The 25,751-nt window shown below is 46.5% G+C and overlaps 1 protein-coding gene across 2 annotated transcripts in view; it reads right to left on the bottom strand.

The window, feature by feature from the left end:
• MAML2 (mastermind like transcriptional coactivator 2) overlaps window positions 1-19,627 on the bottom strand; it is a 224,908-nt gene extending 205,281 nt beyond the window's left edge. For both annotated transcript variants that reach the window (XR_012994421.1, XM_076328255.1), the window contains exon 1: window positions 19,217-19,627. Coding sequence is in view for 1 of the 2 variants with exons in the window: in XM_076328255.1 (XP_076184370.1) it covers window positions 19,217-19,627 (411 nt within the window). In the remaining variant the exon portion in view is untranslated. The remainder of the gene's footprint in view (window positions 1-19,216) is intronic.
• Between the last annotated feature and the right edge of the window lie 6,124 nt (window positions 19,628-25,751).

Below are 25,751 nucleotides of genomic sequence, written 5' to 3'. Positions count from 1 at the left end.
GTTAAAGCAGTCCTGTCCTTTTCTTTTCTCCCTGCCTTGGAATTGCTACAGAGGGATAAAGTTCTGCATGGCTTGCTCACTCACACAGTTGTAATAAGTCAGAGCAGGTTGGCTCCCTGCCCAGCAAAACACAAACTCCCCTGAAGTCTCCAGCTTTTCCATGGCAACACCACAGTCATCAACACAGCAAACAATCGCTCCAACCCCTTCTACGTCTCCCCTCTTAGCGCAGGGAAGGATAGCATTGCACCCAGCCCATGGACCTGTGCTAATTATCGGGCATGAAAGGAGATAGTGACGGAGATCGTGTTACCCTCTGCATGGAGCTTTAGGTGAGATCAAAGGAAAGAAAAGGCACTGAAACAGTCACCACTTCTCGGTGTACTTTTGCTTAAACAAAAAGATTGTTGCTGCGTGTACGTACGAGACATGAAACGCCAAAAAGTGTAAGCGTATTGAGACTGAACGGGGGTGCAAACGGCATGACAAAGCAAAAGTCCAACGCTGAGTAGAGTCCCTTAGCCCAAGAGAACCACGTGTCCCTCCAAGGTGTCTAGCAGCCTGATCCTTGCCATGGTTACCGATGTGCACTTCTGCCAGGCCACTGCCTGGCTTTCAAGGGATAACAGCAGACTGATGGTTCTGCAAATAGGATTGTTCTCCAGCTCTGTGCTGCGAGTAGCACTGCTCATGATCTGTGTGGGGAGGGAGCAGTTACAGTGCTGGGTCCTGATCTGCCACTGCTTTGCACTGGCGTCCATCCTTCATGCCTGTCCAAATAAGGGCTGACACCAGGACTGAACACCACCATCCTCATCTGGTAGCATTTTATTTTCACTTTGCATAGGTATATAAGACCTCACAAGCTGCAAGGCAGTAGAAAATGAGGCCCAGAAGGCCCCAAAAGATCTTATTTAAACTAAGAGCTAGTGGTTTTCAAGCTGTGGTCTGCAGACCCATGAGGGTCTGAGGACTACTTCTGAAGGGTCTGTGAAAGCTAAGCAAGAAAAGCAAATCAATTGCCATGAGGCTTAAATTAGTTGTAAATGAACCTTCATACGCATTGGAGAACTTTTAGAGGATCTGCAATTTGTAAAAGATTGGCAGGTATGTCCACAGGCTTTATATTCCCCTGTAGACATGTCAAGAACCTGCTCCGTGCAAGGAAAGCTACCCTGTTTTCGGATAATTTAGGAGTATATGTGACAGCATGGATAAGAGCAAGAACAGTTCTCTGCCATTAAACCTCACCAGTGTAAACTCAGGAGTGGATATAGTTTTTCTGGCATAAGCAATATTACAATTTGTTTGGACTGCGATTTTACTGGTTTAGTTTTAAGGCCCTCATTAGAGTAAAAAAGCTTTGTAGGCTGGAAATGCCATAGGCCGACTAGCTCCTTGTGGACAAAGTGGAATTTTGAAGGTAAATTGGCCCCAAAACAGCCATTTCCAATTCAAATCCTGGTGCAAAAGAATGTCCTTCAGGCTTTACAAAATTATTTAGCTATTTTTATAACATTTGAAAAAATGATTTCTCTGGAAAAAGTTCAAAATGGAAATAATATACCAAGTATTCAGGCTTAAATGGAGGCTTAGGTAACACCGTGCTTTCAGCGTGCCTGGCCTTGAAGTAAGCCTGCCTGAAGATACGAACCTTGGCCTCTGGACCGGTGATTTGAGGGTGTCAGTCTCCACGGCAAAAATCCTGCCACTGTTAGTCTTTCTTCACTGACACACGTGTGATTGAGGCACCGTGGGCCACGGTCCCTCATACAAAGGGTCTGCAGTTTGCCTTGGTCCAGTACAACATGTGGGAGAATTTATCTGTCCTTTGGGGTGAATGGTGCAAACAAGAACCGTGGGAAGGATTCTGGTGCACTAACAGCACTTCAGTTACATGGGTTTCAGTCCAAGTTAGTGCAGAGCTGCTCTAAACCACGCCTTCAGCCAGATTAACTTGTTCAAACCTACATTAGAGACATTTTGGTGTGGATAGTAAATAGCTTAAGCAAGAGGGTGAGCTTTCTACATGTCAGACATATATGTGGCTCAGGTACGATTTGCAGCAACTAACACAAAGCTGGATACCCTAACTAACAGTGAGTTTAACTTTCATTGACATCAACAGTACTTTGCATGATGCCCACAGTGTGATGAGGTCCTATTGATGATACGTTCGATGCCATTTTAAGATTGCTTCACCCCGGCTGCTGGGTTACATCTGCACAGTACAGGTGCCAAAATATAACCCGCTGGTCAGCGTGTTATGCATTCGTTTCCGTGGCTCATCCACAGAGGAAATGAGTCTCTCAGCTACTACCCTAAAAAAGCTGGTTCTTCAGCCCACACTATGATAGCTTGTAAATTTAATTCTAGAGGTCCCTGACCTCTAGAATTTGGCGGTGGTGAAAACAGTGGTTAGCATGCAAGTCTCTGTGTGCATGAACAAGGACACATGAACAAGGACACAAAAAAAGAGGTTACCCTATGATTATGTACTGATGACCTGAACAAAGCCAGTCAATCCAAACTGAGTTCTGCTATGAAAATTATTTTTAATTTGATTTTTCCTTAGCTTAAGAACATAACATTTCACTTTAGGCTTGGGCCCAGTCCTTTTTTCTTCAGTGGCAACATGACTACTGTCTTCCCTGTGAACAGGGTCACTAGCACAACCCCAGTGGCTCGTACCGAGACACAACAACACAACTCCCCTCCAGGGACTGTGTGATGCACTGCCACAGCAGTCTCAAAACCTACAAAACCTACAGACCCAGAAAAGCAATCTGGAGCTTTGTGTTAGTCTGCCTCAGCTGCTGGTGGGTTCCCTTCAATAGGCTAGGGAGCCTAAGGATGGAAGTGACGTTCCCCCTATCACTCCCTCGTGTGCCACTGGTGATGGCTGCAGACGTGCAGCAGGATGTGAGCCCCAAGGGGATGCCTCAGCCAGAGGAGATCAGACTGGATTCCAGCGAGACCACAAGAGCAAAGATCAAATGGCTTATTAACCAGAGATGAAATTTCAGCCTTGTTGCTATCGGTACAGATTCTCTTCTTTCTCTCACTGGTGTTAATCAGAAGAAAATAATGAGATTGGGTATAAAACTGAAGGGTCCTGCCCTAGCCAAGGGTCTACATGTTCACTTTCTGCTTTGTACCCAGCCACTTGAGTGCCTTTCCGCATGCAAAGCCATTCCCTGTCAGTAGATCAGACCTTTTCAGTCTGCAACACCAGGTACTCATTCTCTTCACAGACTGATGGGGCGAAAGCTCTCAACCATCTTCCTAGTGTTCCTGTGGAAGGAATCACTTAGCCCACGCTGGGAAAACAAATGTGAAGTCCTTCATACCATTGTCCTACTTTACAGTGCAGCCCTGCCCACTTCGCATCAAAGGTGTCCCTTGCCATTAGCCACAACAGCCCCAGGTACCACTTGCTCTGGTTTGCATGTCTATATTCCCCACCACATCAGCGTGCTATTTACTGCTGGCCCGCAGCCTTTATACACACCAGTAGGCAGCATCACCAGTGCAAGCTGCAACTGTTTAAATAAGAACCAAACATTCCTGCTTAATTTTGTGTTCTCTTTTTCAGGACAGTTTTCATGGATAAGCAGACCACCTTCTGCCTGCTGTGAGTGGGGAAGGCACTGCCTGTGTCTCCAGCTAAGCAGCCCATCCTGGCTACTGCAGAAAGACTTGGCACCACCGCATCCCTAACCTGGCTAAAAGGCAGGAAGCTTTGCATGCTGGTTCATGTAGGGCCACTCTTTATTTCTGATGCTGTGTCCTAGGAGTACAGTCCTCTGTTTGCAAGAGCCTAAGGGCCTTAATGGGCCCTCATAAGCACCTCTGGGTGCTGACCTGACCTGCTTGGTTTGGGAATCACTTGTTGTGCAAAGTGTGCATCTTTCTTACCATCTACTCACTTGAGTTTCTGCTGGAGTGTAACTAGACAGTCATAGAATCATAGAATCATTAAGGTTGGAAAAGACCTCTAAGATCATCGAGTCCAACCATCGACCCAACACCACCATGTCCACTAAACCATGTCCCTAAGTGCCACATCTACACGTCTTTTAAATACTTCCAGGGATGGGGACTCAACCACTTCCCTGGGCAGCCTGTTCCCATGTTTAACCACTCTTTCAGTAAATAAATTTTTCCCCATGTCCAAATGCAGTCCTTTGCCTCAGTAACTGCTCTGTAAGAGGAATTGCTGGAAGTGTTTCTGTGATGCAAGAGCCCGCAAATAAACAAAAGGGGGAGGCAGTGAGGAGGAGGGTTGATTAATTGGAGCATCCTAACCATGGGCTACTGAGGAGTGCCACAAGTAAAACTAACTGGAAATAAACACTGACAGTAGCTGTAGCTCATTCCCATCAGGCAAACCAAATGAAATCCAAGGATGCAGAAACTGCAGAACCTGTTCAGAAAAATGATCTCATTAATAATGTTCCTGAGCGAATGATCAGAGGTATTATTGACATCTATGGCCTTGCATTTGAATTTTGCTGGAGAAACCCTCTAAGACACAGGAAACCTTTGAACAATGCATTTCTAGGCTACAGGGCCTCACAGCCTCCCACACCAAACAGGCTGTGCAACCAGGTCCTCGCCACCGCAAAGTCAGTGGGATGGGGAAAGGACAAGAAGGTCTGCTGTTTGCAATGCTCAGTGTCCTGCTTGTACAGCTTTTTTAACCTTTGCTCAGCAGTATGTCTCATTTCTGCCTCTCTGCTTCATGCTTTTACCAAGGCCCCAATCTCCTTCCTGTCATTCCTTGATAACAAGGTAATAAATGCAGTAAAGATACTGCTATGTTAGATTAGATAAGAGAGGGTTACGAGAGACTCTGACCGGCACAGTTGTTCATGCAGGACTTAAATGTGTCTTGCAATAGGCAGATTTGTTTTGCTTCCAAGTACATTGCTCCTGTAATCTTGTACCCTTATAGACTATTTCAGAAGAAGCTAAGTCCTGACAGATCTCTACTTGCTCCCGTGAAAGGCAATGGCTCTGGACTTCCCTACAAAGCATTTGCAGTAAGTTGGTGCCCACAGGAGCTTCAAAGTGAGCGTATAGAGAGGTTTGTGAGGCAGGAAAAGGTGATGGCTAAAGAGGGATTAAGTGTTGAGGGAGAAAGCCTGATCTGAGGAGACAAAGGGTATCAAAAGAAGGAAGGACATAAGTTTTAGACGTGAATCTTCTGTAATAGGGCTCATAAAACAGGACATCTGCCTACTTGGTGCCTGTTGCACTGCTGCTGTGGAGTTGGTCAAATTGCATCAGTGGTTTTTTTTTCCTTGAAAAATAGAAAAAAAAAGAACTTGGTAGGAGCCAAGTTCTTTTTCTCCTCCTTGAAAGGATTATTATCCTGCTCTGTACCAATTCGCTTTCCTATTCCCAGGGTAATTGTCAAGCTTCCTTTGCTTACATGTCACAGGATTGTACAGAGAGAGACACTCGGGCACTGACAGCAAAATTTCACTCTCCTCCTTTGCCCTTCAGCTCTGCTTCTGCCCTCAGCTCCTAGCACTGGCCTCTAACACCACACTAAGATCGATGGTTACCACATGTGCTGGGAAGTCCAGGCATCCCAGCACCCAGCAAGGACCAAGCACCCGTGAGAAACAGTGAGCCTGAGAGATGGAATTTCAGCATTAACACTGGATTTCCTGGCTGGGACCTGCCTGTGTGTGGTATGCCTAGAGTCCTTTACAGGTAAATCCCTTTTTAATAAATTATTATCTTCATTTTTTTTAACATATTTTCAGTAATATATTTAAAGAACGAAAAGTCAAAACAGAGGGAAAGCAGAAACAGTGACAGATCACAAGGCGGCAATGATAAAATAATAATTCAGCCTTCTCTGAAGGAGCAACACTTACTTACATCATCGGCAAGAAAAGAGACTGCACAGTCTCTTACTAGCACAATTCAGGATTTTTCCTAGACCATACATACTAGCAAGGAGGGAAATGGGCCTTTTACATTTGTTTTCTAGTATTTCTAACTTTTAAAGAAACAACAAGGCCTGTCTTTATACAAGGCATTTAAAAATAGTTTTCGTTGTACAGCAAACCAAAATGTCATGTTAGTACTACAAGCATAATTTCAGAAAGTAAATAGGTAACTACTTCTTAGGTAAATACAAAGAATACTTTGACCTCTGGCACTGATGGATGACTCATTGACTGATGCACTGATGTCACATGTTGGGTCTTTTTTGTAAGCAATGTCCCAGTCTATATTCTTGACTCAAGCAAAATCTCCTAGGGATAAATTTTCCAAAGCACTCCAGAGATTTTAGGCTGAGATCCAAAAATCCAATTAGGTGTCCAGTTCCCATTGGTTTCAGTTCAATACAGGGAAGATTAGATGACTAGATGTTATAAGTCAAGAAGATTTGGTCTCCTAGCTGTTCCCAGATTGATCGTTGGGATGCAGGAGAGGAATCCAAGGGTCCAAGGGTCCAAGCGCAGTCATAGAAATACTGCTAACTTTTTAAGAACATTTCCTTTCTAAGACTTAATTGCTTTTCATTTAATTGTAATTGCTTTAAATAATCTGCACATGAGCACGCAACACAATTACATTACAGAACATTACAGCGGCATGTAGGCAGCAGCACTACCAAAATGTATTTAGAGTTCAGAGACACTCAGATTCTGAGGCATGAGTTGAAATGTAAGAGATGACCAGGAGAGTCTCCAGATTTTCTGCCTTGCCCACACCACCCTGCCCTATTTAAGAGTCATTAAAAGTACAAGATAGTGGATGTACTACTATTCTTAAAACTTTGGTATACTCTTAAGTATTTTCTGAATCAGGCCAATAAGGATGCCTTCTCCGATATAGGGTCCCACTTCAAGGAAGCAGCACTCAGACTGAAAAGCATTATATCATATGTTTAACTTCACACATATTCTTTAAGTATTTTTCTGAACTGGAGCCTGAGCATTCACAATTGCATGCCCAGTTTGTGAGCACCTATGGCCTGAAACGAGAGGCGAGAGGCCACAGAACCTGCAAGTGCATTGTCAACTCACAGAAGTTTTTGCTCTAAGTTTCTTGTGACAATGGCACAGGACCTTTGAGCTCGTCCTTTATAAAACTCACAAGAGGAGGAGAGAATACACTTGTGGTCATTAGATTTCCAGTTGAAGCAAAGAGAGAAAGACAGCTAGAGAAGCAGTACGAGGGAACATGAGGAGAACATGTGGAAACCATGTGTTCGGTATCTCTCTGTTAGCCTGGCCCTCTGGCCTTTCCAAGCTAGAAAAACAACATTACGAGGCTGTGTCAGGAGCATGAAAGGAGAGGAGGGAGGGCAATGGCCCAGGTGAGAGAGCGGTGAATGTGGAGGAGGAGGAATGGCTAATAGCTTTGGGAAGTGGAGGCAGGGACGGCAGTGAAGGACTTCACCAGGGGAAGGGGACGAGTGTGACTTTTGTGACCAAAAGAGGCGGTGCTAGGCTGTGGTGAAGAGTCCTTCTGACCTGTGTCAAAGAGCCTGTGCTTTGATGACAGCCTGGGAGACCCAAGCACAGACAGTACGTCCTGGGAGAGGGCTCCAAGAACCACATAATGGACTGTTTCAGTAAATAGCCCTTTCGACACACCAGTCATCCAAATGCAGTTACCCTTCACGGGCTTGACAGAATGAACACACATCCAGTACACTGTCAAGGGGGTTATCGACCTCACTAGCCATCCTGGCTCTATCAGGGCCCCTCAGATGTATTGTGTGTGGTACAGATGTATGTCAGAGGCCTTACATATGGTTGGTATATATAGAAAGTTTTAGAAGTACATGCTGTTTACTCAAGGGACTGGATTAACTTCTGCAGAGCTGTTCTGGTCCACCTGTAAATACATGGGCTAAAGGGTGTTATGAAAAGTAGTTACTGTGTATTGGCAAGTGGCACTTTTTAAAACCTGAATATCTCGTGTTATGAATGCTGGGGTTTTGTTTTGTTTTTTAAGTACCAAAAATGACAGGATCATGTTATACAACTACTAGATATCGATTTTTTTTTCCAGTTCAAAGCTGTTTTCCCCAGTGCCCTAGGGCTAAAAAAGCGTGTGTTGAACTTGCAGTATAAACTGCTGCTGGGAATTACCCCGGTCCTGATGCCTTTGCTTAGATGAATAGCGAGGTCTGTATGGCAATTGACCAAGGCAACAAGAGGGGAGAGGACTGCGATGCTCCCAGCCCTGCTCACACAGCAGCCTCACGGAATTCAGCCCAGGTGTGTCTACAGCTTCCTTAGCTGCCGAGTGCAACACTGATGGCATCCTAAGAGCTCCAACATGGAGGATGGTCATGTGCAGTCTGAGGATGGCCTTCGTGCTGCACCTGGGGCTCTGCTCTCAGGTTCACCATCGGTACAGATAGCAGATTGTGCCTTCAGGTTGCCTCAGGGCACCCCTCGAAGGACAGATTAGACTTACCCAAAGGGGTGGCTCAGAATAACTTAGCCTGGAATCAGCCATTATCTCTGTTCTGTAAACTCACGACTTTGACGGAAAGCAAGAGGATTTTGTGGTAAAAGGAAAAAAAAGCAGGGAGGCGGGGGGATGGGGCCAGAGTGTGTTTGCAGCTGCTGGCCATCAAATTTCAATTCAATCAACATGACTGAGTTCCAGCTCCTGAGAAAGAGAGCTTTTGACGACATATTGACATAGCCTGAACTACAGTGGTCCAAGTGGCAGTGCTATAATTATAAGGATTATATTTAATACTGCACTTGGAAATGAAGGTCTGAAACACTGTGACTCTCTCTCTCCCTAAAAGCTGGCCAAAATATGTCCTAGGAACCATTATGGCGATACACAAAGTTGGTAGGAAAAAAGAAACATCGGAACTCAGATGATTATGAAAGGGGATCATGTGGCTGGCAGCTCAGGTCTGCTGGGAGTTGAGCAGTGAGGAGGAAAAATGAGTGTGAAAGGAAGGGCAATTGGATTTGCAGGAAAAATGGAAAGCAGTTTTTAAAAGTACAGAATTAAGTGGTTTAAGGAAATAAGTCAATTGATAATTAATACGCTACTTACTTTTGAATTCGGTTTCTTTTTGTAGCGTGTCGTGGACTTCAGCCAGGCTCAGGCCTGTTTGTTGAACAAAGACCAAACCCTGGAAATACTTCTAGACTTGCTTAATTCTACACATCTTGATTTCAGTGCGATTACCCATGTGTGCACAATTAAGCACATGCATAACTGTTTCCGGGAACTGGGCCATAGAGGTAAGCAGCCCCATGTCGAAGACCAAGTGTATCTAGCTTGGAAGGATGTCGAACCAAAAGCTTGTAGAGAAGCAGAGAGAATGCATTTCTTTGGAAACAAAATGACTATAAACTAGCAGAATGACCAGAAATAAAGAGCTTGATCCTGCATTAGGCTGATGTTCCACAGTGCCACGTCCATAGTATTTCCCATAGGCGGTTTCAGGAGGGGCCAATCAGATCAGAATCGAGACTCAAAAGCTCAGATGCTGAGATGCCATAGCAGTGAGGAAAAGGGAAAAAAAAGGGGGGGAAGGAGAGGGAAAGAGGAAAAAGGGAAAAAGGGGAAAGGAAAAAGAAGGGAAGAGAAAGGAAGGGAAGGGAAGGGAAGGGAAGGGAAGGGAAGGGAAGGGAAGGGAAGGGAAGGGAAGGGAAGGGAAGGGAAGGGAAGGGAAGGGAAGGGAAGGGAAGGGAAGGAAATTGGAGTGTCTGGAGATGGTTTCTAAAGCAACAGAACCCTAAATAAATGGTCTCATTTTCCAAAGTGAAAAACATAAACTGAACAGCCCATGCAGCATTTTCGCCAACTGTCACTGGGGTGGCATTTCTGAAATCTGGTGGAATGACTCATCCCAAAACAACAACTGTTGCCAACAAGGTCTTTCCTCCAGGTCTAGTTATTTGAGTGACAGAGCTGTAAAAACAAAATAAACAGAAAAATCAGAGGCAACTCCTTGTCTTGGGGTTCAACTCTGAAGCTTCCTGTGAAGCCAGCCACTCTCCAAGGTGCCTCCCCAGCCCACTGAACAGGAATCCAGGTGATCCTCTGGGCCAAGGAAGGGATTTGCCCTGCTGGAGTGAACCCCTTGTTCATGAAAACAAATTCCTCCTTCTGCACCTAGTCACCACCTCTGACACCATGCATATGTGTGGGATGCATCCTCCTGAGCCATTCTGCCCTCCACGTTAAGGATTTCACATGGCGGCAAACATTACCAGGAGAAGTGTGACCAGGCCAACAGGTAGCACAGTTCTCAAATGGTTTGAGACAGACACCCTTAAATTCAGTGGGAGCGGACCTGCCCCAAAGAGTACACTGTCGTGCAGTAATTAAACATAGCCCCGTCAGCACCAATAAGCATCCCTCTTTGGCTACTACAAAATACAACAATTTCAAAGATGCTTTCTGAAGCAGTGGTTTTTTGCTGAATAATTTATGTCCCTGAGTCCTCTGAAAATGAGCAGCATACACTTCAGAGCTGCAATAGCTATTCAGTGGAGACAGTGCACATTGTGTTCAGTAAGCTTATTGCTTAAACACTGTTGCCGTGACTATAAGAAAGTGATTATACTATTGTTTACAAGAGACTCTCGATAAGTCATTACCACGGTAGCCAGAGTTTTGCCTCAGGTCAAAATTTTTGGGAAGAAAAAAAAAATCTCACAGGTATAATTAACTTTGTGATCAAGATAATTCCATTGAAGGACTTTGAAAAATGAATACACAGTATGGTGAGGAATGAAAATAGGTAAGAATCACAAGTGTCTCAAGACTGTTGACTCTCTGGTTTTCTGACTGTTTCATTGGTAAATTCCATAGAGAAGAAAGGCCCTGCTAACTAAATAACTGTTGTAACTCGTTTTCAAGGAAGAAATAATTTATAGGGCAAGCACCAATGTAGGAGTTCAACTGTGATGAGTAACTCTGTAAAAACAAACCACTTTGTACACAATGTAAGGGAAAAAAGACTTAAAAAATGTGACTTAGAAGAAGCGTTTGGGATTATGAAATATGGCTTTTCAGTGTCCTGGAATGAAATCAATACCTAGAGCACTTAGTTCTGAATCCTCTAGTGTGTATGTCCAGTACATGACCTCTTTATCTCAATAGTGTGCTAATGATCAATAGTTTCCAAAACTAAGAAGTAACTCTGAAGCTGTCGGAAAGTCGTCCTCACATTTCCTATGGACGGTAACAGGCTGCAGAACACAAAGCAAAGAGATGATTAATAGAGTGTTGGACTAGGAGTCAGGAAATCTGGGCTCCGTTCCCAGCTCTGCCACTGACCTGCTGTTTGACCTTGGGCAAGACACTTGACCTTTCTGTGCTTCTGTTCCTCCTTCCATTCTTTGTCTATCTTGTCTCTTGAGGCCCTAAGGTATGCAGGGAAGGGCACGGTTCTCACTGGGTGTTTGTATAACACCTACTCTAGGGAGGTGCCTGCAGAGCTCTGTAATAAAGCCAGGGTACCACAGGGATGACTCTTGCACAATAGCATGTTTTGTTTCAAAACAGAATAGCCACGATGAACCTTCTTGGGGTTTCATCTGCTAGTCCAGGATCTTACCAGGTCTTTCAGCCAGTTTCAGGCTCAGGCAGCAGGTAAATGGCTTTGCAAGATCTGCTTCCTCACTGTGTCAGAAGCACTTTCATGCCGATTTCTAATTGGTACTAATTTCTCTGCACCTTGATTCAGCTGGGTTTGCAAGCGCATCAGAATTATAACTGACACAGATAAAAATAGCTACAGAAGCCATTTCTGAACAAAAGGAATTTCTTCAGGGAAATGCCAACACCTGTATGTGAAGCCATGGGCGTAAGGTATTTTCAAATTAAAAACAAAATAAATTATAATTTTTCAGTAAGTGTGTTGGAATTTTGTCTAAGTTATTCAATTAAGAAATACTTCTGAGTCTTTCTCGCACCCCGAGTCATAAACATGAACCTTCCTCCATTACTACCAGATGGGAGGCAACACATGCAGGACAAGGTGGCTCCCACCTGCTAGTGCTGGGGTGCAGCTGCAGCCTCAACAGAGAGCAGATGACTTGCATATATGCTCTCAGTTCCAGTCCCACTTTGCTCCCAGTTTGCTGGAGCATCAAGTACATGAATTGCTTGGACACAGCCGACTTAATTGGGAGACTAATTTGAGTACAAACTGATGCAAAATCAAGAGCAAGTAAAGCAAGAAAATATGAAGCATACATCTATGATTATGAATGAAAAGTTGGGAAATGCTTTTCTCTCCTAAAAAGAAGGGACACTGCCACATCTTGCACTTTTATTGTGAATCTTGGCAACACGGTGCCATAAAAACCCAGCTCTGGAAGTCATGTGATTATGTAAAAGACTCATTTGGGTTTGTATTTCCAGAACTCATACCTGTGGGTCAAAGGCTGAAAAGGTGATTTGAGTGCACCTCAAAGGCTCAAAATGCAGAAGTCAAATAAGAAGAATCCATCAACTCATATACGTTGTCTGCAGCTTTGCCAAAGCAAATGTTCAAATATCCTGTCTTAGGCTGCATCAATAATTAATTTGGCTTCTAAGCCATAAAACTTGCCATCAGATCTCAATGCACTTTACAAAGGTGATAAATAGTATTTTTCATAGAGGAAAGTGAAGTTTATGGAAGTGAAATAACAGGAGTAATCTGTTGAATAGATCCTAGAGTCAGAGTAGAAACACTGTGTTTTTAGTTTACAGCACGCTCACCTAAGAACTGTTGCAGGTATTTTGTGTTAGGTATTGGTGTTGGCACTTCAGTACAATTATGGATTGATTACCTGCATCTAATAATACTTTGGAAGAACTTGACAAGGTATGACAAATTTGCAAGTTGACTCTCAAGTGGCTATAGGAAGCTTTTCATGGGAAATCTGGGGCATAAACAGTTTATGCTTTCATCTAAAAAAACCCACAAAACCCAGAAAAAATCTGTCTCTTAATACTGTTAAGTTGAAAAAGTGATCCAAATCTCACTTGGCACCAACTCCTTCTTTTCTGCAGCCAAGACCACTGCCTCTTTCACTGCTCAAAGCTGTTCCAAACTGTAGCAGCGTGATATGGGTAAGATCCTTTTCAGGTTTACAGCCACTGATTCAGATTTGTGGAAAACACAGCCCTGTCATGAATCCCATCAGCTTCATCCTACTGCTGCTGGGAGTACAATCACTGAGAAGTCATACAGGGAAATGCTGACATGTGGACACCAGAGAGAGGCCAAAGAGCAAAGACTTTGTTCCTCCTCTTCTCTTTGGAGCAGCCGGGTGGCTAAAGCTCTTCTACATACCCTGTAGCTGATTGTGTGCCCTCTAAAGTGTTGCACAGTGGTTTCTTTAATCACCTTCCTGAACTCCATAGAAGTGATGGTGTCGGGTCATTATCATGTAGAGTTGGGCCCTCAGCAGGCACCAGGGTCCCATGTGCTAGGCAGTGAGACGGTGCCACCTGAAGAGCTCAAGCATAGAAGGGAAACAGTGGCACAACAGGGGACATGCGCAAGGTCACAGAGACGCTTGCTGGCAGAGCTGGCACCTCTACGCCAGTGCTTTGTTAGCTGGAGCAGCTTGCCAGCTTCCAGCTCCTACACGACATAGGATGTGCAGTATAAATGGAGCAGTGGAGATACTAGCCTTCCCAAAGTTGTCAAAGGGACCAGGAAGGAGCCCTTCTTTTCCAGTAATGAGACATGGGTGAAGTTTCAGCTTCATAAGCCAACAGACTTGATAAGAAAGGCAGACTACATTTGGCCTCCCGAGATGATACCTTGGTAGAAAGGACCGTTGACAGCAGTTAGGAAGAGGAAGAGAGGCATGTTACGGCCTTTCTTAACCTGCTGACTGACTAACCTAGTTGCTGGGGTTTTTTTGGTCACTGGAAGCTAACCGAACCCCACATACACCTTCTGCAGGCAGTGTTCTTTGCAAGGGGAGAAGTAATAATAGTGAGATAAGTCAAAGTTTCAGCAAAGCAGCTTCTCTGACTCAGACGTACCTTTCTAAGGTTCAGATTTCCCCACAGAGTGGCTTACATTTTTCCTGGAGTCACACTTCTCAGTGCAGAAGAAACAGAAGCTGTATATCACTCTCCTTCATTGTGGTGCTACATACAAGGGACTCAATTTGAGTACCACAGGAGATGTGAGAGCTCTATCAGAGGACATGCCGTAATAGTCGGGGAAGTTAAGAAGGCCTCGGAGAGCGTGTGAAGTCCAGGCAGACAAACTGTTCCTCTGCTTGCTACCTACAGAAACTTTGGTGGTGGAAATAGTCTGTTAAACAGTTTCAGAATGGAGGAGACGTTCATTAAATGTTTTCAAAGCTTAAAAAGCTTCAGAGGCGGCAAGTGATTTGATTGAAGAGCTAGGACTGAAAAGGCTCCTACACAATTTAACAAATTCACTCGCTGAACTTTCCATTAAATACAGCTTTTATGCAGCTTCCAGGGGGTCTTCTTGATTTTGGTTCAGAAAATGTTCTCACAGACAAGGGGAACAAAGATTTTAAATGGCACCCATGTCCACCCTAACCAAATGGCTCCCAGCAGGCCAGAGGGCCCATGACAGCAGATCAAAGTTTTCTACCCACAAAGGCAATGTGACTTATTCATTTTACCTGACTCGGCTACATAAATTGTCTTTATCAGAACCCAGCTTTGCTCCCGCAGAAGCACAAGGAGCATACACTGGTCCTTCACCTCACAAACAGAACATTTCATTGCTTTGGCACCAAACTTCGTTAGTCAAAAGATCCCACCCCAGCTTTGCAGAATAATTTGTGCTTTAATCCACCTGTGCTCACCGCGCTGTAACGTCACTTCACCCCACAGCTGGTCACCTTATACTGCTTACTTCAGAGCGCTCCCAAAAGTTACGTACGTCCGGAACCAGAAAATGCAGCTATTTCTGCAGGGCACCCTGGCAGCCAGCTAGCAAACAAAGCAAAGAGCTTGGGAGATGAGGGAAGTGCAACCTTGGGCCAAAGATACCAGAGCACAATCCTTCCTTTTAAAATACTTGAGGATCTTTAATGCTAGCACAGAGAGGCCAAACTTCAGCAAGCATACTGTGGATCATAAAAAAAAGTTATTAGGAAACAAAGTCAGGGCTTCCATGGTCATTTAAAGGATCTCCGCGCAAAATAACTGCCTAATTTGAGGTTTTACAAGCCAAACTTGGCTCTTGGCACCAGCCAGGCAACCCTGTCTTCCACTGAGGTCCTCAGGGAACTGGGACAAACCCATTGACTCTTCCAGATTTGTACTGACGTTGATGAGACTTTAGGGGAGTAGAAGGAATTAACCAATTCTTCTCTTCCTTGGCTGCATCGTCTTTATGGGACTGTTTTCCCTTTTTCACCCGCTTGCAGACTACATCTGGGGAGCAGGCCACTTTCACAGTCACTCTTCTGAGTACAGAAAATATTAATATATTTAATAAATATTTTTAATTAATCCTTATAATGATAAATTCAGCACAACTTTGAGATGAGTGAAAGTAGAACAAGTCATCTGTGACTGATGACAAATGTTGCTTAACACACTCAGAGAAGATGGTGCCACCGGTGTGATGGCTGCAGTGAAAGAACCTGACCAGAATAATACAATAACGCCCGTGAAACAGAGTTCCTGGCTTGCACAGAGCAAAATGAACAGTGCTCAGCCTATGTCAGAAGAACGAAAGAATGAATCGGCCACAGGAGATTTGAAACTGCAGTGCAAGAACTTTGGTATTACCAGTTCAATGCTTAAGCCACCGAGGAATGCCCTCCAGAGCTAACTGTTTATATATAACATAAATAATATAAACATCTAAGTGCTGGAGGGTATATACATACATATAGATGTATGTATAAAAGACAGAGTATTTTATCTGTTCCACTCTGCACCATGAAAAGTAATACCACCACATAAATAAACAAATGTCAGCTCTTGGGAAATGCAGGGACGCAGAAAGTACAAAAGCTTTCCTAGTCGTGTCCCGAAGAATAAATTTCTCCTTGACATGCACCCACATCCATCGGTCCAGCTAAAAAATCTGCTCTCCACTCTCCAATTAGAAAATGCTGCTGCCAAAGATGCTTTCTCAAAAATCAAAGTAACACTGCCAAATTAAGCCCAAACCAAACCCCACTAAAAACTCTCCTTTCTGCCGGTTTTAAAATGTCCACTGGGAAAAGATAATTATCAAATAATAGTATCAACAATGTCAGATAATCACTTCAAGCTCTTTGATATGTTCAAGTGAATGTCGTTTCAGATGTTATTGAGTGACAATTATTTACTCTTGAGTCCAACTGTGTAAATGACCCATCCAATGCCACTAAACGTGGCAGGCGCACTTGTAACAAGAGCAGTGGGACCTGCAAAGCAGGGGAAACAACCCAGCTATTTTCAGGAGAGGAAGCGGGGGGACAATCTTGGTTTTGCAGAACAAAGAGCGTCCTGATAGCCAGAACTCCCCAAAGAGAGTTATGACTGCCTTTGTGCTTATCTGTGTGGAAATTTTTTTTTTAACTGGTGGAGCTGCAGCAAGGCAGGTGGAGCTTTACAATCCCCCCGTGGAGTCAGAGATGTGTCCAACCTCACATGCTCAGTGTGAGAGTCACATTGACGCTCCTGTCTTGTGCTTCCTTCTGCCAGAACTCTACCTGCCACAACTGAAGCTCAGAGCTGTGCCTTGTTCTAGGACTCTGCACACCTTAGATCTGCCGTCTGCTGTGAGCAAAAAGTCTAGAATGAGAGGAGTAACTGTCGGTGCAAATAAGGCTTCCACTGGATTTCCTCTTGGGAAACACCCCATAGAGGATGAATTCTGCTGCCTTAGAGATGGTTCTCGTCCCCATCCATTGGTAATGCACAGGACAACAGGCTTAGTCTGCCTTGTAACTTCCTCTTTCAAGTACCCTTGGAATAACTGGTAGAGCAAATTCCTCCTCCAGCTATGGCTGGAGCAAAAGCAAGACCCCATTGTTTCCTGGCCCATCCCTGCCCTCTGAATTTTCAAGAACAGGAGCACAATGCTGTGCTACCTGCTGTATGACCCTCAGCCACTCGAATTCATCCCACTCAGACAGTGTATGGTTTGCTTTTCCTTTTTAATATTTGCAATGATGTTCTAAGGAGCTCTTGGTAAGGGGAACATGTGTCTCCATGACACAGAGGCGTGACTTTGAACCGATGCCTTTCTCTGTTCCTTAATTAGGCAGTCCTACCAGAGCAGCAAATGAGGAATGTCTGTGTCAAGCACAGAGTGGGAGGATCAGCGATGTGCAGTGATACCATTACAACAATACTGCTTCATGAGCCAGCATTTCTTCAGTGTCAAAACACGGTTCAGGGCCCCAAACGTCATGCTCAGTGAAGTCACGTACCTTGTCAGCAGGATTACCAAACGCTAGCGTGCAAAAATGAGGGGGACTTTGTCAGACCTTTCCCTTGTCAGACACATATGTGCGGAGTTATCTGGGAGGAAATGCAACATGCGACATGGAGCGAGGGCCGTGCACGGCATTCTCCAGCAAAGAGCAGGTTAACAATCGTTAGCGGCATTTCAGAAACAAGGACAACCTCTCTGCATTTAAGAGATGAAAATCTTTCAATATTTTCTTTGGAGTTGTTTCAGTTAGCACTTTCAAACAGCTGCCTCCAGCTATTTCATAATAATAGTAACAACTAGTAAAAAAAACCACACAGGCCTGTTCCCCGATTTCAGAAAGTGGAATTTTCTGGGATGTACATTATTAGGCAAAAACCTTTTTTTTTTCCCCATAAGACAAGTGCAAAGCATTTCATTAAAACACACTGGAAAAATAAGATAATGGCTTTCTTGATTGTGATGAGGAACGTGGGGAGATTTAATCTGAACCCTGAGTCAGTTTGAAGCGCCTAAACTCCCCTCGGACACAATGTTATCGCATTAACGCTTACATCATCACCCTCACGAATGATGCTGAGTAACGCAGCCCCAAACGTCGATCCACGCACCGCAGCGAACTCCCGGGTAAGAAGGGAGAAACAACCACGAAGGTCCCGTTTTAGCATATGTCAGGCACTAAGAAAGATAGGTTTGATGTCTGGAGTGGAGGGAGCACTCTATTTTCAGCCATTCAAATAGCAGCCACGGGCCTATAAGGACGCAGTCACTCCTCTTAGTATTTTGCATGTGTGCCGAGAATTAAGAGTTGGAAGGCAGCACAGCGCAGTATACGCCTTCAAAAGCGTGGTACATGGACTGCTCGTAATAAAGTAACAGGAGACAAGGCTTCGCCTCCTTGACATGTTCAGAGCAATTTCCAGTTGAAAAAGGTCAACATATCATTTACAAAGTGGCAGTGCCTGGAAAACTCTTGTAACTCTGCTCCACAAAACACACTCGGTGACAATAACAAACCGACCCTTTCTGGTGAAGCTGGTGCTCGGAGCACCAGGCATGAGATGCCATGGCTCTGCTGGACGTCGCTGTACGCTCCCGCGCAGCGCTGCTTCTGCAAGTGCCTGCCGGCCGCTGAGGTACATAGCTGAACCACACGCACAGGATCTCGTTTCTCGGCACTGCCCGTCTGCCTCCTGCATAAGTATTGGCCGAGTTCGAGGGACACGGCAGCAAACTGCTGCCTTGGGTGAAAATAGCTGCCTGAAGCCCTGACGAATGGGATAAAATGGGGCAGGGCGGCAATTTTGAACATGGGTGATACTTTAGCGCTACTTTTCACCCCTGCTTGGGGGTGCGCTGACAGCGTTTGCCACCGGTGCCCCTCCCAGGGATGCCTGCTGTCACCGCCTTGGTGGGGCGATGGCGGAGGCACGCGATGCATTTTTAGGACCACAACCTGGTTTAAAAAAACCCCAAGCGGTCCCAAAGTCCCTTCGAGGGAGGACACGTCCCTCGACTCCCCTGCTGGGGGCCTGGCAGACCTGCCCACCACTCCTCACACCCTCGATGCCACCGCGGGGCCCAGCACCTGGCAGGGACCATCGCGGGGGGGACGAGGCACAACGGGTCGAGGCGGGCGGCCACGGACACCCCCCCAGGACCGCCCTCGGGCGGGGACGGGCCTCGGCCTCGGCGCTGACCCCACCTTCGCGCCTCGCCTGAGGGACGGCCACCGGGGAGGGGGGGTGCCCTGGGCGGGGGCAGGGGCTTCTCCTCACAGCCGCGCGTCGCGGCCCCTCCCCTCCGGCAGGGGGCGCTGTGACTCACCGCCAGGAGGGCCGAGGCGCGCTGCTCCCCCGTCGGCTGCTCCCCGTTGATGCCGCCGTTGCTGAGGAGGTGCTGGTGGTAGTCCGGGGGCGCGGCGGCGGCGGCGGCGGCGGCGGTGGGGGTGGCCGAGCCGCCGGCAGCGGCCGCCTTGGGGTGCTTGCCGGCCTTGCGGGCGCCCTGCCCCTGCTGCACGAGGTGGAGGAGCTGCAAGGTGCTCTCCCGCTCGCGGTCGGAGCTCTCGGCGCGGCCCCGCTCGTAGCGCCCCTCGCAGCTGAGGTGGTGCTGGCGGCAGACGGCGATGCGGGCCCGCAGCCGCTCGACGATGGCGCTGTGCACCCGGGGCGCCGCCGGGCCCCCCCCCAGCAGCCCGGCCCCCAGCCCCGCGGCCTGGGGGGGAGCCGTGTCGCCCATCGCTGGCTGCCGGTCCTGGCCCTCCGGATGGGTCGGTCCTCACTGCCGCATGGAGGGGGGGGGGGGGGGGGGGGGGAGGCGGGGGCAGCGGCGGGAGCCCGAGCCCGGGGGCTGGCGGCGGGGCGGAGGGCGGTCAGCCCCGCGCCCCCAGCCCACCCCCACCCGGCCCCCGGGGCGGTGACGGCCCCGCGGGGGGTTGACAGATCGGGGGTGGGACGGGGCGGGGGGGGCGTCCGGCGGCCGCTAGGGTCGTGCCAGCATCGGCCGGGCGGGAGGGGCGGGGGTCGGGGCCGGGCAGCCCCCGCCGAGGGGCTCCGCGGGGTGGAAAGGGCGCCCGGGGAGGGGGGACGGGGGGGGGGGGCTCCGCCGGGGGAGGAGGGCGGAAAAAAAAATAAAGCGAGCCGCTGCCTCCAAAATGAATCCCTGGACGAAGGAGATCTCCCTCGGGAATGAGTGAGACTTGGCAGGTTTATTGATTTTATTTTATTTCGGGGGAGCGGGGACGTTATTCCTTGAAGTGGAAATTTATGCAAGGAAAGGCATTGCCGTGCTCGGCGGCACGGAGAAACCCCCCGGCGGACCAAAAATCTCGTAGATTTGGTGGAGTGGGGTTTGTTGGGTTGGGGTTTTTTTTAAAGTCTTTAGTAAATGTGCAAATAAAGAGCCGGGGAAGGAGGAGGAGGCGGCTCGGGTTAGTTTAGTCTTTGTGCTTTCTCGTTTCTCTCGCCCGCTCTTTGCTGGCCGCTCTTCGGTTTATTACTGTGTCCAACTGTCTGCCGCTAAATTGTAGTTCCTCTAAAAATAAGACAGACGGATCCCCCGGTCCGGAACAATGTCAGTCAGTGGACTTCCAGACCACGCTTCACCTTCAGTTAATCCAGCCACTGGATAAAATCCGTATTACTTTCAGTGCTTATTTCCCCCCTTAGTAATAAAGCAGCAAGCTACGAACCCAGGCAAAAAACTCCTCTTGCATACTTTCCCTTATACTCCCAGATACTGAATAGTTTCAAGTACAGTTTCAAGGAAAGCACGGGGGGGGGGGGGGGGGGGGGAGAGGAAGGGGGGGGGGAGAAAAAGCCAGCCCCTCTTCAGACAGTAATTACAAACGGAGAGTTGCACTTACAAACTTCCAGCATTTTGCACCCAGAACAGTCCAGCCACTTTTCCTTTGTGTTTTTGTATATTCCATCCCCGACCCGCTGGGGTGGGTGGTTGCCGGTGGGTTATCGGCGCTGCCTCCGCCGGACGCTGCCGCCGCCGGGTGCCCGAGCCGGCGCTGCCCGTCGCCCCTCCGTGCGGTGCGGTGCGGTGCGGAGCGGAGCGGAGCGGGTCCGCGGTGCGGGGCGCTGCGGGGGCGGGAGGCGGGTGTCACCGCGCGGCCGGGGACGCGGCGCCGGGGAGGCCGGGGCGAGGCGCGGAGCCTCCCAGCGGCCGCGGAGGGGAGTCGGGCCGCCGCTCCGCGGGAGGTATTTGCATGGGAGGAAGCCAAGGAAATCCCCTTTCCCCTCCTCGCTCTGTACCTGGGTGCCGGGCCGGGGCGCGGGCGGGCGGTGCGCCGCCTGAGCAGCCGCCGAGGAGCGCAGCCTCCCGCTCTCCCTCCTCCCCCGGCGGCGAGACCTTCAGGCGAGTACGAGGGAGTTCTCAAATAAATCACGGCGCTGCGCTCCTCTACCAGCTGGATTTCTCTGGAACAGACGGTAGAAAAACAAGCAGTGCCTTCTAGGGCGCTCTCATGCACGGGACGAGCGCACGACACGAGGTCAGGCTTGGGATGCGGGAGCTCCGGGCTCTGACATGAGCTTCTTGGGCGTCCAGGGCAAGTCACGTAGCGCCTGCACTTTGGTTCCTCCCCGGGAAAGCTACAGTCTTGGTGCTTCTCTTGCCCGCCTCCTCTGTTTGGAGCGGGGGTGGCCGACTGCGAGGTTGGGGTCCTCGTACTGGCCTTGCTGCAACTGGCAGCCGTCAGGTTCTGCGTGTTGCTGTAGGTGAGCTGTGAAGGAGGATGCAGAAATATCTGGGAGCTGGTCGGCTTTATTAAAGCAACACGCTGTTGTGCTACTGTGGCTGTGTTATCTGAATTCCCAAATACCTCTCCGGGAATAAAGATGGCCCCCAAGCATGCAGAGACACATCCCTGACGGAAAACCTTTGAGGTCTTTTGGGACTCTACAGCCCCTAATACAAGGGTGCATCATCTCATTTAGTTCTGCAGTGGGTCCAGTCAGAAAAATACACAAATTTCCTCACAACATACAGGGAGCATTAAGCTGAGGATGAACTAATGACAGCCCTCTCAGGTGGTTTTATCCCCTTCCAAGGTCATACAGGCAAAGGCTTTGAATACCAATGATGAAATGACGCATTCCTGGAAATTCCCCCAAAATGCATAAAAGTTATGCAGCATCGGACATAGGGGAAATATGAAAGCCCCCGCTTTCATGCCCCCCATCTCCTTCATGTTGCAACAAACATCCATGTGGGTTTCCAGGATCTGGCGGTGTGAGCACCGGCCAGAGTCTCCAGCACATTCAGACCCACGTTTGCCCCAGCAAAGACTGATTCTTCGCTGCGGGACAAGGTCTGGGGAAGCCAGGTTTGTGGGTGTGCTACGTTCAGAGGAAGGCATTATTGCTAACAGGAAAAAGGGATTTTTTTGTTTAACCTTGAACAACTGAGGAAGAGTGGGTTATTATTTGATACATAACAGTAGCATGCATCTGTTGAGAACAATGGGCTGGCATAGTTGGAAAAAAATACGAAATTTTAATGTTTGTAAAATATTAGACAATGTTACCTTTGCTTCAGGCCTCGCTATGGCTTTTATTTGTTCTTCATAGCTCAGCTGTCACTGCTGGGTTTAAGAGGGTCAGTCACAGAACGCACGTGTGACAGCAACACACGACCCTCATGAAGAATAAGCAAGGGTGTTTTAAACGAAGTCTTGGCTGGGGTTTTCAAAGTTGCTGTGGAAGTGTGAAATTGGTGATGCTGCTCCGGAAGATACCAGGGTAGCTGCAGGAATTCTCTCTCTCTTACAAGATTTTGTGGAACTCAGAGCATGATCTTTCAAACCAAAGATTTTTGAATTTTAACTTCAGACGTTTAAGATTCACTTTTTGCCACGCAGCACCTCGTGTGTTTTGTGGTTTAACATATCCCTTTCAGGGCGAGAGACAGCTGGTTGCAGGGCTGCATTGCAAGTCCGGGCCGCTCAATACACAGCGAATGCTGCCCCTGGTGTTTCAGAGAAGGAAATACCCTAAATCATCCCTCGGCTGTTCAAGTTTTGTCCAGAAGACTCCGGCGAATGTTGCCAGCCCCTGGATACCACTATCATTTTGGTTTGGCTAGCTGTTGGTTTTCTTAAAAGCAAACGGTTCTTAACATCGCTTGCGATTCGTGTGATAGGCATTCTAATACACACATGCGAAAACATTAACATAACAGGTCCTAAATAATTAACTACCTTTTTCCTTCTGTCTACATTGATTTGTGACCTTTTTACGTGATACTGTAATCTCACATGAGCTGTCATGCTTGAGCATTTTTCCTGTGTGAATTCACTACTGCTGCCAAATCTCTGAGTTCCCTAAGTCAGCAGCCCCTTCCAGATCAGCAAAGCACCTATTTGTGCTGGGTTCACAGCCAGGAATTCTCACCGTCGACATCCCATTGTGCTAATAACTTTCCAAAAATGGAACAAAAAGACTGTGCTGAACCTATGTCGCTTAAAAACTTGAGTACGTGCTTAAATCTAGGCGCATACCTCGTTCATCTGTGTTTAGAAATCACGTGTCAAATTACTTCAAAGTTATATTAACTCTACTGGAACGGTGCATGCTTAATATCAGTCCTGTGGAGGATTCTGCAAACTAGAGCTTTGAATTTTCAGCCATTTCCATTATTTGCTTTTCAGCGAGGGTTCTTAGCCATTTTGAATGATTACAGTTACACATACGTGTATTTCCTGGGGTATTCCCAGCTAGGCAGGCTCACGTACCATGCCGCTCACGTACCATGCCGCTCAGCTGGTAAATTGTTCAACTTTGGAGCAGAGTCTGACTGCACCTGAGTCAGTTTTCTTGTCCTTCAGTTTTGGGCACAAGGTGCATGCAATTACTGCTCTGTTTAAACTGTAAAATAAACCATCTTGAACACACACCATTTTTTTAATTAAGAATATGATCCCCAGAGCAATCTAAAGAAACCGTGTCTACATCTTATTTAATAAACAACAGGGAAAACAAAACAAAACAAAACAACCCCATGCCATCACTTAGTGCCTAGAAAAATACCAAAATTCACATAAACTCTTCAGGGAAGCGGAGTCACTGAGGGGTTTATTGCCAGGTTCTTCCAGTATCATTTCACATATTTCTTGTATTATTCCTTGGCTGGTAGATCTTACTTTCTTACATTCTTTTGTCTCACCTCTAAATTCGGATTAGAAATTGGTACTTCTTATTTCTCAAAGCAGAATCGGAAAGTCAACTTTGCAAATTCTATTTTGTGTGTGCTGGATATTTCCCTTGGAGTGGTATTGTATTTACATGTGTTTATCTAACACACCCACTCTGTTTATCTAGACAGACTTAAAGAAGGATAAAACTACAAGTCTTTATTTATCCAAATAAAAGTAAACTAGAGGAGTTAAGCACGGGACTTGCCTGTAATTGCCTGCTGAACTGCTAGAAATAGCTGCTTTTTGGAAACAGGAGAAGCCTTCACTGTCGAAAAAATGACAGTAACAGCTATCTACTATTAGCAAAGTTTACCATCCCATTTGATCCACAAATGACTTTCTTTCCAAAAACTGAGGGACATGGGGAGAAAAATCACTTCTTTTCATACTCCACTGCAAGAACTGGACATAGAATATAGACCGAAAAGGGCCTCCTCTCCCAGAAGTACATCACATTAGTAAGCCTGATCCTGTGCATAAATACCTTGTGTGAACTTTATCGCTATCACAGTCTCCAGTTACAGAGCTTAAACTAGAGCAGATTATCGAAACATTACAGGAACTAAAGTAATTTCCAAGTATGATCATTAATCACCCACGCCACGTCTAATCACATACTCAGCTCTCTTCATTGTTCCATTAAGACAGGTACTTTATCTTAATTAGAGCTACTACTTCAAAAATTAACACTGAAGACAATTAAAAATGGCCTATCAGAACAAACATTATATTCTCTCAGCCCCTAACTCCACTCAAATTCTCTAATGTGGAAAAGGACGTATGAAAGACTGGTCAGATTTCTGATTTCTCCCATCATTAGATATTTGCACAAATTTTTTCTGCTAGAACTATTCTTATTGAGTATTTCAGGGGGTCTTCAGAAAGTCTCAGGGGGTAAGAGTCCTCTTTGTACTTCATGCTGTACAAGTACTAGCATTTACAGCCTGTCCTGGAAAATTTGATCTAAATTTTTACATATACGGCTCTTCTAAACAATCTTTTCATTTCCTGTGGTGTAGAGAAATGTAAACATGATGTAATGATACTTCACATTCTCTGTCTTGTAGAAACCCTTCAGGTAAAACAACAGCCACAAAAATATTGTCACTTCCTCCAATCTCAGCGAGGGGTATATCAAAGTCTAAGAGAGACTATACACACACAAATATTACGTCAGCCCCTGCCAAGCCAAATCAGTTATCAGTTTCCTTCTGAAATAGAAATCAGTGATGTCAATTCTAGGCATTTTCTTAGTCCAACTGGTGATATCACAGAGAAGATTAGTAAACCTATGGAGGCACTTTCTTCCAAGAAACTCTACCAGGATACTTTTGTATCCCTGTTAGAGACAGAAAAACATAGACCTGGAAAAAAATGCCTGCAGGAACGAGAAAGAAGTAGATAGCTCACACTTTTTAGGTGAACGAAGAGGTGAGAAACATGATCTGGGGTCTGGTAGGTATCAAAAAACGAGTAAAACTAATCATTGAACAATTTGCCAATTTTTCATTTTCAATCAAAATGTATGTATTCTTGAAGCATTATCAGTAATCAGCAAGCCAAAATTTCCCAAACTTATTTTTTAACTTGGTAGCAAACAGTTTCAATGTGGCAAAATGAGAAATCGACCATTCATTTTGATAGCAAAATTTTTAAATA

The sequence above is a fragment of the Aptenodytes patagonicus genome, chromosome 1 (genome assembly GCF_965638725.1).
Source record: "Aptenodytes patagonicus chromosome 1, bAptPat1.pri.cur, whole genome shotgun sequence".
Lineage (NCBI taxonomy): Eukaryota > Metazoa > Chordata > Aves > Sphenisciformes > Spheniscidae > Aptenodytes > Aptenodytes patagonicus.
This window is presented reverse-complemented; position numbering and strand designations above follow the sequence as displayed.